Source organism: Mytilus edulis, chromosome 2, assembly GCF_963676685.1.
Source record: "Mytilus edulis chromosome 2, xbMytEdul2.2, whole genome shotgun sequence".
NCBI classification, from domain to species: Eukaryota; Metazoa; Mollusca; class Bivalvia; order Mytilida; family Mytilidae; genus Mytilus; species Mytilus edulis.
This window is the reverse complement of record NC_092345.1, coordinates 87,230,521-87,245,207: the sequence shown is the minus strand read 5'-3', so window position 1 is coordinate 87,245,207 and position 14,687 is coordinate 87,230,521. Positions and strand designations below refer to the sequence as shown.

Here is a 14,687-nt window from a genome sequence, read left to right as displayed (position 1 = left end):
TTGCAGTCTACAGAAATGTTTTGATTCAACAATGTGTGCATGCTTGTGATATTAACTACTAGGATCAATGGTCACGATGCTCAGGTTTATATTCAGTATTTAATTAGTAACACAATTTCCCACTAAAGAATTTATCTAAAAAAATAATTACACCTATGTTATCATAAGAAAAACGTCATAAAGTGGCACAACTTTAATTTGTCTTCATTACAAAATCTATTACAACACATGGTGTTAATTGGGGTTTATCAACATAACCTAGAGTGAAAAATAATGGCTTATGCTGGAATTATCTCTCTTTGACCTACAACAGGATAACATGAACCTAGAAGTCATTGTGCACTGTTCAGTCTTAACATTCCTACCCAGTCTTAGGATATTGGTTAACAAATTTTTGGGTACAAGTTTTATGTTAAGTCCTTCTCTATAAGTCAAGTTAGCACCTTTATACACGATTATACCAATTTTGAGTGTTTTGTACTTCAATGACTTCCAGATATAAATTTGTATGACTTCAGAGCTTATTTCAGATTATTTATACTTGAATAACATTTCGTTCTACTTAAATTATGAATATAAGTTGTGGGTTTTATACATCATTAACGGCTTTAACCTCAACATCCACAGTTTCCCTTTAAGTACCTCTTTCTGTGTTGTATCATACTAGGAGCTCAATAAAAGTAATATTTCACAATTTCCTGTGCTATCTTTAAAATAATTTGCAGACAGGTGCTACTTATTTAAATCATGTCTATATATATATTAGATTTGGTGGGAACCTTTCATTGACTGACAGACAAGTACATGTATTTTGTAAACAATCTGACAGGACACACCATGTATAATGATAAACAACATCAGGTTTGAAGTGCTTGTGTTCCAAACTACATCCTTGTATTGATATCCTACTACTGGAAAGTTCTTATATACATAATGGATTTTAATACTCTTATATAATCAATTTGATTGCTATACCTACTTTACAATAAAGACTCTATTTAATAAATATTTTGTTATATTGACTAGGAAAAGAAGGTAAAGCAAGATTATTCCAGAACTCTAGTTTAAGAATTCCCTTGAGTAAAATAAATTAATCATACAGTTAGGTTATATGATAAACATATGGTTAGTGAATTATACAACTGTTACACACATTACACAAGCATTTCTGTGTAGACATAACCAATATATGCTTCTGCGCTTTAGTGCTTTGATATGTTATGTCATGTCAAATCAAATATGATGTTCTTTTAAGTTAACTTATTCTTTTCTAAAAAGAACAAATCCACTCATGACAAATCTGAGTTTTATATCTTTTAAAGATGATATTTCCAAACACTGTTGACAAAAAGACATAGATTCTACAACCACTTAAATGTTCAAGCCATTAAATTTTGGTGTCTATAAATTGACTTCTTTGCTTATTTTAAAGGCATTGTTTCTGTATTATTGTCTATAAAAAGTACTTTTTCAAACTTACATTGTAAACAGATCCATTTATATAGTATGCAAATATAGATTCATCTATATAATATAGTGATACACTTGCAATCATCCATTAAGTTCCTATTTATTTCCTGTTTTTCATCAATTTTATAAGAAAGGGCAAAACATGACTTCCTGAGTTCATTCTACATGTATCTACACAAACAGGTAGCGTGTCATAAAAATATCATAAATATCAGACAAACTCTGACCTCTCTAATTCTTAATGAATAGCAACCCCTGGACTCCCCCCCCCCCCCCCCCCCCCCCCCCGCTGAATCTGCCACTGGATTTCTCTTATTCTTAATGAATAGAGAAAAATATCATAAATATCAGACAAACTCTGACCTCTCTAAATTCTTAATGAATAGCAACCCCTGGACCCCCCCCCCCCCTGAATCTGCCACTGGATTTCTCTTATTCTTAATGCAAATAGAGAAAAATATCATAAATATCAGACAAACTCTGACCTCTCTAAATTCTTAATGAATAGCAACCCCTGGACCCCCCCCCCCTGAATCTGCCACTGGATTTCTCTTATTCTTAATGCAAATAGAGAAAAATATCATAAATATCAGACAAACTCTGACCTCTCTAAATTCTTAATGAATAGCAACCCCTGGACCCCCCCCCCCCTGAATCTGCCACTGGATTATTCTTAAGACCTCTCTAATTCTTAATGAATAGCTTTTAGACTAGGAACCATAAAGTCTCATCACTTTGACTAAATTACTGCAGAAATTTCCACTGTTTATAGTAGATGTAGATATGTTTAGCCCAACAGTCTCTTCTAATACTGATTTTTTTTGTCATTTTCCACAACCATTTCATTAAAATTCACAACCAATTTAAGTAAATATGAACATTCCTACCTTTTATAAGTTTAGTACTATCCAACTTATATGCAGAGAATTATAGATTTTCTTGTAAATACATTATGCAAGAAGTCCAATAAAATCATGCTAGTGTCTGTCTGTATTGACTTAATGCATGCAGCCAAAACAAAAACTTGAATTAAACTCCTGTATAATTTTAACAGATTTAAAAACGTAGTAATATGATGTATAAATATAAAACATGTGTTCACCAGATTGGTGTCTATCAGACATATATATCACAGCAGTCACTTTTTCATTTCAAACTGTTTGAAATATATTAAAATTAAGTGAATAAAATATAATATTCCCCTTTAACTGAAAGAGTCAGCTTAAAAGGAAATTATGTCCTGATCAGGATGGGAAATAATTAATCTCATCACATTAAATTCCATTTCTTTCAGTCTAAAATGTCCTGTAAATTCACAAACCTGTGGTATAATTTATAATCCTTTACAGAAGAACTATTTACAATTGACTATTTCAGTCATCAATAGCAGTCCATTTAAATGTTTATTGACACCATCTGTATGCAAAAATACCATTTACATCAATTACCTCCAATTTCATACTTTTTACCTCCACAAATGAGATTTATTTATGGAAATTATTCTCCTACCATGTCACAATGTTTCCTAATTTAAACAGGTGTAGGAGGACAATTTTAATATTTTGCAATTGATTAAGAATCAATTTCTATGTTAATTTCTTACCTTATTATGTGCAATATATATATATTTCCCTGATTAGAACATTATGGATTTTCTCCTACAGCAACCTACAGTGATCAATTAAATTTACAATAAAGGATTCAGACTCCCATTGACTAATCCACACATGTACACATGTAGGAATACACAAGTTCAAGGTAACTTGAGGTCAAGCTGACTGACTGCTGTGTCTGTCATTGCATACTTTGTCATCTGCTTCTAATTAAATCCTACTTGGTTCTTGTTTTACAACATCTGTCTTCTATGGGAGGTAACTCTGTCACCACTAAACATTTGTGTACTTCAACAGGACAGTTCATTCTAATTAAATTTATTTACTTCATCAAAGAAAGGCAACAACATTCTTTCATTCCAATTTGTCTAAGTTGAAGTTACTGTTGAAATAGCATATGCAATACTGTTCATATCTGGTTCCAATTTTAAAAGAATAATTTGACTCTATATCATCTACATTTACATGCAAGAAAAATCTAGCAATTTTCTAAATAAATAAAAAGATTGCTGATGGAAACCAAATGAAACCAACTGAATTCTGTATGTTTTTATCTTTACATATGTATGCTATACATTTGACAAGCTATTTATCAACAACTGTAACTATCCATCATGTTTGACATCTAGGATTCCAAATTATACCAAATTACAACTTTACCATAGACACCAATCAGCTGCTCAAAGATAGGTTTATCTCTGGGGTTAAGAAAACACTGCTTTATATGCTTCTATTCTTTTACAAAGAAAACTATTATGACCACTTTTGTGTCTATAGGGGGTGTATGTTAGACCTCCTGGAAGGCCATTAACACCTTCTTCAGGTGTCTACAGAAACTTGTACCCACAACTTCAGGATAAAACAAAAACAATAGATTTTTGAGTGGAAAAATCAAAAGATCTCATAATAAACATTCAAATCCCTACTACAAGTACAAAGCCCTCTTAAGCCAAAAGATGGCAACCAAAAGAGGTAAAAATCTACCGTATGTGGTGACCCTATCTCCTGAACTTTATCATTAATAACTGAAATATACATGTTCATATAACCTCGAGAGAAAAGAAATATCTTTCCTGCACCTTACAGATAAATTGCAATACACTAAAATACGTCAGAAGTTAACAGGTGTTATTAAAAGAATATTTTAATATAAATTCCAATCCTCTGGCACTCAGACAGCCTGAAATTTTCATCAAATAACTTGTAATTATTAAATGAAATAATTATAGAACGATGGACTTTAAGCATTGAATCTTGAGCGTTCAATTGAAGTATAGATTCAGGAAGGATATATATAACACTTCTATTCAAGCAAATTTGATTGTAACTTCACCCAAAACCCAGATAGTTTTTTTTATAATATGAAACTGGGAGGTTATTAAACTATATATTATGCATCCTTATTTTGCTTTTAGGTCACATCTAAAGATGTCTTTGAATACAAAACTTAGTATGTATTTCAATGCCGAATAAAATACAGACCAAATTTTGGATTTTGTTTAAACACTTAAATGACTTTTATACCATCTAGAAACATTTTTTTCACCAATTTCTATGACCATAAGACAACTACAGCATCTGAAATCTGAACTTTGACATAAAGTTTAATATACGTCAACAAGTATCAACATAGGTCTTATGAATAAACTAAAGGCTCCATAATGGTAAAATTTGTCATCAAAGGGCAATAGTTTCAAAACGAAGTCTTCAGATGATTTCCTGTATTTTGTCTTAATCAACATGATCAAGATCTTGTTTTGTTGATCATTTTCATTCATTTAAGTTTCTATCTATCTATCATAATTTTTAAGATGTCAGGCCATCGCAAAATATTGGTAAAAATTGGCACCAAAGGGCAATAACTCTATTAAGTAGTTAACTGACAATTTTGACTATTAGAACTTGTCTTGCTGATCATTTTTGCATTTTGAAGTTTTGATCTCTCTTTCTATTTTAGTTTTTAAGATAATAAGGCAAAAATGAATAAAAATGGTAAATTAAATCATTTTATTTCACACTGTATTCCTTCTGACAACAACTTGGTGAGACTAGAAATCCTGACAACAACCTTGTCACCTGTCTTATACTTGTTATATGTACCAGCATATTACATTCTTGTTTTCTATTGTTTGTCAACTATCATGTAAATTACTACTACTTTTATTAATATACAATAGTAGTAGAAACATTCCTCTAGAATGTAAGTATATATATATTTAGCTGAATATTACAGATAAAAAAATATGTTCTCTTATTGTAGCTTCTGTCTAAGTCTTCTCTGATAACTGCTGCCAAATAATCATTTGTGTATTCATAAATCAACTGTATTTTTTCAAATCAATTGATGTTACTTTAAACAAGAAGCTACAAGGATTCTAAAATCATCACATGACAAAGATATTCTTCCATAGCTGAAGAGCGAATTAACTTTAAGTCTTATCGCTTAACCTCAAGCCCAGCAGTCAAGGCTTGTAAAATTACTTTTGGGCTTGTTAAAATCATTTCTACAGACCAAAACAATTAACTGAAATTTTTCAAGAGTTGAGCACTGAGCCAGCAGATTAAAAAGTTTATCATAAAGACTGAGCATATTCATTTTTGCATAAGAACCAAAGAAACATCACTTCGTTTATGTTCCCATTTAAGTTCATGACTGAATTTTTTTCTACTTTTTTTCAGTTAAACATTTCAGCTCATGACTGAATTTTTTTCTACTTTTTTTCAGTTAAACATTTCAGCCAAATTTGGTTTCATTCTATTCAGTGGTTCTCAAAAAGATAATATGAAACATTAACAAAAATATGATTATAGGAAGACACATTTCTCCCCTTGACATTAGCCAGATTCTGTAGAAATTGCCTTAAGGTTACATGTTTGTTCAAATTCTAACATAGAAAATTGTGATCAGATTCTACATATTAAATAAGATTTGACTGATGGATTTCCAGGTTTTTAAAACATTAAATTGATCAAAAGCTGAAAGATATTTATCAGTAAAGATACTTTCCTTCTTTTTTGTCTACACATTTTCAAACTCTTATTTTATAATCTACTGCTATTTACTTAATCAACAAAACAGACATGTTGTGTCTAAATCAATTTCCTAAAATATATATCAGACCTGTCATAATACATTTACCATTAGAATTCCAAAAGGTCAATGTATTAGGCAATTTACCAACACAAGAATGAAAGTTTTTATTTTCTCAAAATTGTTCCCCTCCCCTTAAAAAAAAGACTTAGTCCAGATCAAATTGAACATTCAAGTATCTTTTCTTACATTAACCATATATATATTTACTGTTATTATATTTTAAAAAAAAGGTCTATTTTCCCTGCTTACAACTTTCCATATAAAAAATAATTGTCTTAACTTATTTGCAAATTCTTTACATTTAGCAAAAAAATAAAAGGAATGCCTACGCCTACTGCTAAATGGAAGCCTAATTTTGTTTCCACAAAATTTTGCTGCTGAGTTTTATTGCCAGATTTGACATTCTACTGTGCTTCCAAATTACTTATACCTAAATAATTGATTTTTTAAGAAAAGAAAGGAAGTAGTGGGAAGTTATATTAAAATAAAAGCAAAATACCAATATGGTTATAAAATTAACTTGCATTTTTTCAACAAAAAAAGTACAAATGAATGTGCAATTTATCAATCTGGAAGTTTCCTACACGTATAAAAAGATTTAATTTAACAAAGATTATAAAAGTTTATGCTGCATCAGCATCAATTTCAAAAAGTCACTAAAATACAACACGGAACACTCAATGACAAGATTTCTGACTTGGAACACTGGATATAAGGCCGACTACATTAGGCATAAAATGAACAATAAGACCAGAGGTTAACTCTTAAGGTAACATAGGTACAAGTCTGTCAACTTCTCCACACCATTTTTAGTCCTTTTGGCCTATTCTAATACATATGACCTATCAGTAAAAATGACTTATTGAGGATCTGATGTTCATGTGCATTTCTTATTGCTTTCAGATGTATACATGAATGTGGGTCAGAGTTCAGAAATTGGGGAGAACTATTGATGTTTAAGTAACAAAAGACCTGCAGACTTTTATTCTTTACATTGATACTTACAGGACCGATGAATTCCAGCAGTTGGTCCTTTATCACTTTAAAATTCATAGCCGCCTAGGTCTGGGACCTTTCATTCTTAAAAGCAAATCTTAACTCATTGCCCTTTTTTACTTTAATATCACTAAACCAAAGACATACACACAAACTGTAACAATTACCTTTGGTTATTCTTCTGTATTATTGCAAATCCATAATTCATATATCAGAGAATTCTTGATATACTCAGAAGTTTATGATGGTACCATAACAATCTATCATAGCCATCCTTAGAGGATTACAGAAGTATTACACACACAAATAATAAGTCTCTAATCATCATCTTACAGGTTTTTGTTGGGATTATTAACACATATTGATACAAGATAAATGGATTTTTTTCTTGTGATATTCATAATCAATTTTTCTTTTATTATCAATATTTTATGATGCATACTTTTAAGAAGGTGATCAAAATCTACCGGTATATAAATATTGCACAGCCAGTCTCTCCATGTGGAAGTGTAATATATCCTTGACCCTCTAGTATTAACATAATGTGAACAAGCCCTTCCATGGCCTAAAATTACAAATAACCTCTCTGGTAAAGCCACACCCTCATATTGTTGAATTGACAATTAGTATATTTCACTGTTTAAAAAAAGATTGTCCTGCTTTAGTATTTTAAAAATCATTAAAATGTGAAATTGATCAGATATAAAATAAGTTCTTGCATTACCAACCACATCAAAGGTATCCAGATATTTTTTTTGTCATTTTTATATCACCACTTCCCCACACCACTTCCAAAGCCAAAGTTTTCTACTCATTCATGACCCTATTTGTATTAGAATTGTTTAATTATAATTGGTGGAGGATTGTCCATATGTCTGTATTAGTCACATAACTGTATACAGTAACTGATATCATCTGTGCATTTTAGTCACCTTAGCAGGACAAAACTTGTTACAGCTTACTGGTGTAACAGATTTAGATATATTGATAAAGGAATCTGTTTCTGCTTTAGACTTTCTGTAGTGAAACATTTATCCCCTGGAAAGTCATGTCCTGATACCCAGTTCAATGGGACCATCCATTGAACTTTAAGGGGGTATTCTGTATTCTGTAAAAATGAATCAGATTGACTCAAATAAAATATGTCAACATAAAATTTTCATCAGAAACATTTTTTTTTAATCAGATTTTAAGCATCCAAACATTTAATGTGGGGTGGAAGGACCTTTTTCATGAAGTAGGGAGTATGCCTTTATTTTGTGGGTATTGGGGACTAACATCCTTATCCAAATGATTAATTTTTCAGGATCCATTATACATGTTATAGAGTGCTCTATTTTGGGGGTATTTAAGATAGGATGACACCCATCTTATATATACTCTTTAATGTCTTTTAATTTCTGTTTTCAGTAAAACAAATATAATCTGACATTATTTATAAAGAAAGTTATGTTCTCAACACAGTAATCTCTCTTCTACTCTTTTAACAACTTTTATACTAAAAACTCGAAGTTGAAAGTGAAATATGTCGCCATTTTTCTGAAACCTCTCGTCATCTGTAATTACCATTCATCTGAATGCTCATGTCATGAACATGTCAACCAAAATTAATCCTATCAAATCATGAAGAAAATAGTTCCTCTATTTTCTAGGTAAAGATCAAGACCAATCATTAGTTTACATTCCAAGATGACAGACATCTGATCTGACCATATATGGTACATGTCTTAAAATTTTGTCAACCAGAACCTTATCTTTAATAAGAATTGTCTATTAGCACTGCTTTCTTTAAAATCTAATTTTCAAAGACATGAGCTTATGCCATTCTATATTATTTTAAACCCACATTCCACCTTGCCATTTATTAGCCAAGTCAATATATCTTTAAAACTTACTCTAACTAGACTTTTAGGGAAGCTCAACAAATTAATAATTTACTTTAATTTTCATGTGGATAAGCGTTGGAGGAAAACAGTATGACATTATGAAATCAAGATAATCAAACCCTTTTACCCATGTATTCCTCAATTGAATTTCTTTCTTACATTTTGTTGACATTAGAAAGTGATTGTTACACTGAAATTCATTTCATCCTTGCTACTATGACATATATTCTAGTTATTAAGTTCTACTGCTGATTGTTATCCTTTTTATGAGCAATAAACCATGCCAAACTTTAGTGTTTTATAGTAGAACTGTAGTAACACCATCTGGTGTGGATTTTAATCAATTTTGATCTGTTGTAGCACAATGTGTTACCCTGTACCAATCTAAAGCTTCTTATTTTATAGAATTATTTCTTTCTTAAGTTGGTACAGATGTAAATTACATCTTAGTAAACATACAACCATTAAACAGGCAGTATTTTCAAAGTAGTGCTCTAAAATAAACTATTTCTCCTTGACTTTTCTATTTCAACAAGAGCTGTGGAAGTGATTTAATGTATATTTACTTGATGGAGTTCAATACCAGTCTGTAATGAGAACGGGTGTAAAAAGGACAACATACAGCTTCAGAATAACTGCAGCACAGCAAGCACTAATTACTAATTAAGAGATGAAACAATACATGGTAACCTGTCATCAAATGCAGATTTTGGGGGGCAGAGGGCCCTGGCCCCCTTCATGAGAAAAATTTGGTTGATTATATAGGAATCACTGGAGCAGGCTGCCAGTGGACCCCCACTTAAGAAAAATTCTGGATCCACCACTTGTCATGGTAAAAAAATTTCATATGCTATAACACTTTGACATGACACCTATTGAAACAATGGTAACCAATCATGTACACATGTTGTGCTAAAGATGGTATAACGCTATGATAAATATAGTACCAGTAGTTAATAAAACAACAGTAACTTATTTAATACATAACAAGAATGTGTCCATAGTACACAGATGCCCCACTCAGCACTATTATTTTTTATGCTCATTAGACAGTGAAATTGGAATTTGGCATTCAAATTAGAAAGATCATATCATAGGGAACATTTGTACTAGAAGTTTCAAATTGATTGGAGTTCAACTTCATCAAAAACTACCTTTACCAAAAACTTTAACCTGAAGTGGCACAGAGGGACAAATGGACAAATAAAGGGTCAGACTCGCAGACCAGAAACATAACGCCCCTCTACTATCGTAGCTTGGGAGTGGGGAATAAAAAAGTTCTGGGAAACTAGCTACTAGCAGAAAATATCAACAAACAGGGAGCACCTTTAATAAACAAGTTTTATGACAATATATACATGATATATGTACTTTGTAAAGTATGCAAGTTCCTTGGAGCCATTGTACATACATCTAACCCAGACATACATTCTCATGACATTTTGACCTGTAAAAGATCTCAAACATAATAGTGCATATCTTTTATAGAATGCTATATTGATGAATAAAACATATTTGATCTATCCTCACATATATCTGTTGTCCTACTATGACATCATTTTAAGTAAATTTAATTTACACTGAATCAATACAATACTTTATTTGTATATCTCATATGGTATAAAATCCAAGTATCAATTAAAAATCTAGACTTTAAAACTGATGCTAAGTTCACAATCTATTTGATTTAGACACCAGCTTGATTTTATAATAGCAGCAACAAAAAAGATGTACATAAACCAGACCAGCTTAAACACAATGTAATGCAATTCACTTAAGTTAGAGAACGGAAACAAAAAATTCAGCAATTTTTCTATTTGTAAAGGGGCATAACTTTAGAACGGATTAAGTAACACCTACAAAATTAAAACTTGATCTGTGTTATGTAGTAACAAGCATTTTGCATATGATTCTAAACATTTAAATTGAGGCAAACTTTTTGTTAGAGATTGGATCAAACTTTGGGCATGTGTACATACAGACAGAGAGACAGACAGACTGACAAGTGTAAAACTTAATACCCCCTCCCTTACAGCGGAGCATTAAAATATTTATTGAATATAAGTTTCATAACATTTAATTTGGTTCAGGCAAACTAAAGTTTGAGTTTGGAAACTACAGATTAAGCATTTTTTCTATTTATAAAAAGGCATAACTTCTCTTGAACTGAATTTTAATGTGCGTATTGTTATGCGTTTACTTTTCTACATTGGTTAGAGGTATAGGGGGAGGGTTGAGATCTCACAAACATGTTTAACCCCCCGCATTTTTGCGCCTGTCCCAAGTCAGGAGCCTCTGGCCTTTGTTAGTCTTGTATTATTTTAATTTTAGTTTCTTGTGTACAATTTGGAAATTAGTATGGCGTTCATTATCACTGGACTAGTATATATTTGTTTAGGGGCCAGCTGAAGGATGCCTCCGGGTGCGGGAATTTCTTGCTACATTGAAGACCTGTTGGTGACCCTCTGCTGTTGTTTTTTATTTGGTCGAGTTCTTGTCTCTTTGACACATTCCCCATTTCCATTCTCAATTTTATAACTTAAGAATGTTAAAGAAGCCACCCAATTTAAAACTTAATCTGTGTTTTGTGGCAATACATGTATAAGCATCATTTGGTTGAGAAACTAAAGTTTCAGAACAATTTTTTCATTTGTAAAAGATGCATAACTCTAGATTCTAGAACGGTAAAAGTGACGCCATCAAAATTCAAACTTGATTTTTTTTTGTGGTACTTAGCATCGTATATAAGTTTCAAAACATTTGGTTGAGGCAAACTAAATTTAGAGAACGGAAACCAATTTTGGAATGTATGGATGTACTTACGGAAAGACGGACATGGGTTAAACTTATGTCCCCTCCGCTAGACAGGGGCATAAAAATTACACTATGCAGGCAACAAAGTGATGATGAATGCATGCATGGACTTACAACTTGAATTTGTACAGATGGACAACAGATGGCTGATCAACAACATTATGTCCTTCTCAGCTTGGTGGCACTAGGTATAATAAAGGGATATACTTCCCAAACTAGGGTCAACATGTGTTCACCTTTAAGGTATTAAAGATAGTAATAATTTGTTTGTATACAGCAGCTAAATAATCAAAGTATCAATTTCCATTTTACATTTAAGGTTGAGTAGACCTTTATAATGGTGGACTACATTGTACTTAACAGTGTCCTACTATTGAAATAACTGTATCATATTCATATCTCCAGACTGATAAAACCACAGGAATGTCAACTGTTCAAAAAATGTCCTACACAGATTTATTTTCTATCATTTAATAACAATGGATATGGCATGTCAAATAATGTCTTTTTCTCCTACTCATCAACCATGTTATGATTCAGTTTATAACTGGGTAGAGACACCCATTCATTTTTGTAAGTTTAAATCTGAACTGTTATCTGTATACTTAGTTCAATGAGATTACCTGCAACAAAACACTATTTAAAACACAAGTATATACCAAGTGCATATTGCAATCCTTTAACATTCTTTGTGTAATTGATTTTTTGACAGTGTTATGACAGACATACCATGCAGTACTATAAATATGTGTTTATGTCTCTGGTTATGACTATGATAGTTTTGGACAATTTTTTGTTGTAAGAATGATAAAACCATAACAGGCACCTTATGAACATATGAATCTAATTTTAACCAAAATATCAAAAGAATTCTAATAAACTCAGTAAGATCTCATAAGGCAAAAAAGTGTGTTCCCTAGAAATTGTTTGAAGGAAAAGAGATTTGACAGAAAGGGGTCATGAATTTAAAAGGATTGGGGCTTCTATAGACTCAATGGGAATTTCAAATTTTTCAGGACAGGCGTCTAAATTTACAGCATTGGGCACCACCACACATGACCCCTCTAGTGGAAAACACTGAGTATAGTGAGATAAAGAACATAGTATCCAATGCCATAAAGTAATTTCTCCTTAACAGCTTTAATAGTGGTATATTGAGAACCTCCCCTAAAGAGGTTTATTGTGAAACTTTTATGTCACTTGGAAGAATATCAGCCATAAAATTACTGTTGACGAAATAGGGATCTTTCTGTCGCTGTATGATAATAACCCTATTATTCACAAATTTTGCTCCATTTCTAGCATCAGTGATAAGTATCTTTAAAAAATTCCATGAAAGTTTAATAAAATATTCATGTCTGAAAAAATTTACTATTGACTCACAGTATCAAGAAAAGAAAAAAAAAATTATCAGTAAAAGTTCTGCTCTGGATACAGTCTTTTGATCACAAAAAGCTACAATTTCATAACATAACATTCCATGAAGGTTTGATTTATGAATGTCTGAACACAGTTGACAAGGCAGAGGACAACAGAATGTAGGATCACATGTTTTGCTTCTGTGACTTTCATCACAGCAGATCCATGTTTCTAGACACAACAAAAATAATATTAGACAGAGAAGTTGGTGCATAAAATACCACGAAAGAGGGAATGAGTGCTACATTTCTTATTTCAGGAGAAGATAATCCTGCAAATTAGAAAAACACAGTTATTTTTCCCATCCTTAATGACAATTTTTTGAATTTGAAAAAAACTAAGCATTGAGGTACCTAGCTAGCATTCCTGCAAAATTAAGCAGATACGATTCAAACAGTTTATATGTGACTTCCAATATTTAAAAGATCAATAAGCCTGTATGACACATCAAGCATCATTATGAAGTCACCTGGTGACTCCTGTAAGAGTTTTCAAAAACATGTGCAGTTTCAATTTATATCACATTTGAATTTGAAACTCTATATTTGCCATCAATAATTATAAACATAAACATATATTGACCTACCTTCCTTCTCGCATACTTATAGAACTTGGATCACAAATATGCAAATTTATTTCCAATTACATCAGCAGAAACTATCCAATGAAGCAAATATGTCTGTTGTAACATAACTGGGTATAATCCAAAGTGTAGTCCATAATACATTAATCAAATAACAATTCTGCCAACAATGTGAAATAAACGAAGAAATGTCACATCTGTTCTTATGACACAAAGTATAATCCTAGGAAATGATATCATCAAAACGAAGTTACCTTGATTCACCTACACAGGTAATTAACCACTGTGTTACTTGTTATTTGTCCAGATAAGAAAAGGCAGTAAATTAGGTGCTGTACCTAAAATAGTTAAATCTATTATCATTTAACCTGTAAAAATTGATTCAACAACCAATCCAGCATTTAAATAAACTAACAGTGTTAAATCTAAATAAACTAAAGTATAGTGCTCAATAATTCAACTAATGTAAAAAAAGTCATCAGAATAACAACGGGTGTGGGGAAGTATAGAGAAGTTAAATATTTATTCAGTGAGAATCTCTCGAGGTGTTCAGATCTATAACTTTGTACAAATTCTAAAAAGCATCAATTAAAAATTTCAACGTGCTCATACAAGTGTGATTTCTTTGTTAGGATAAAATATAATCTGTACCAACTTTTCTGCTTAATTTAATACGATTTTAGCATTAAAAAGAGCATATATAATATTAAGATGTGGCACCACTGCCAATGAGACAACTCTCCACTTGAAACCAAATAAGGTAGAAAAATGGTTTTTATGTACTTGAGCTTAAAATGAAAAAATCCTCCAAT

General features: G+C 31.5%; 1 protein-coding gene across 9 annotated transcripts in view; it reads right to left on the bottom strand.

Annotated features, from left to right (window-relative positions):
- Positions 1–14,687, bottom strand: part of LOC139513282 (ras-associated and pleckstrin homology domains-containing protein 1-like) — an 83,406-nt gene that overhangs the window by 51,009 nt on the left and 17,710 nt on the right. For 2 of the 9 annotated variants that reach the window (XM_071301627.1, XM_071301635.1), the window contains exon 3: positions 13,879–14,213. In XM_071301627.1, the coding sequence (XP_071157728.1) occupies positions 13,879–13,892 (14 nt within the window). In that variant the 5' untranslated portion in view covers positions 13,893–14,213. Of the gene's footprint in view, positions 1–1,480; positions 1,651–2,357; positions 2,509–2,791; positions 2,946–3,073; positions 3,549–13,878; positions 14,214–14,687 lie in introns of those variants that run through there. The other 7 variants (XM_071301630.1, XM_071301631.1, XM_071301636.1 and 4 more) reach the window with 7 other exon arrangements.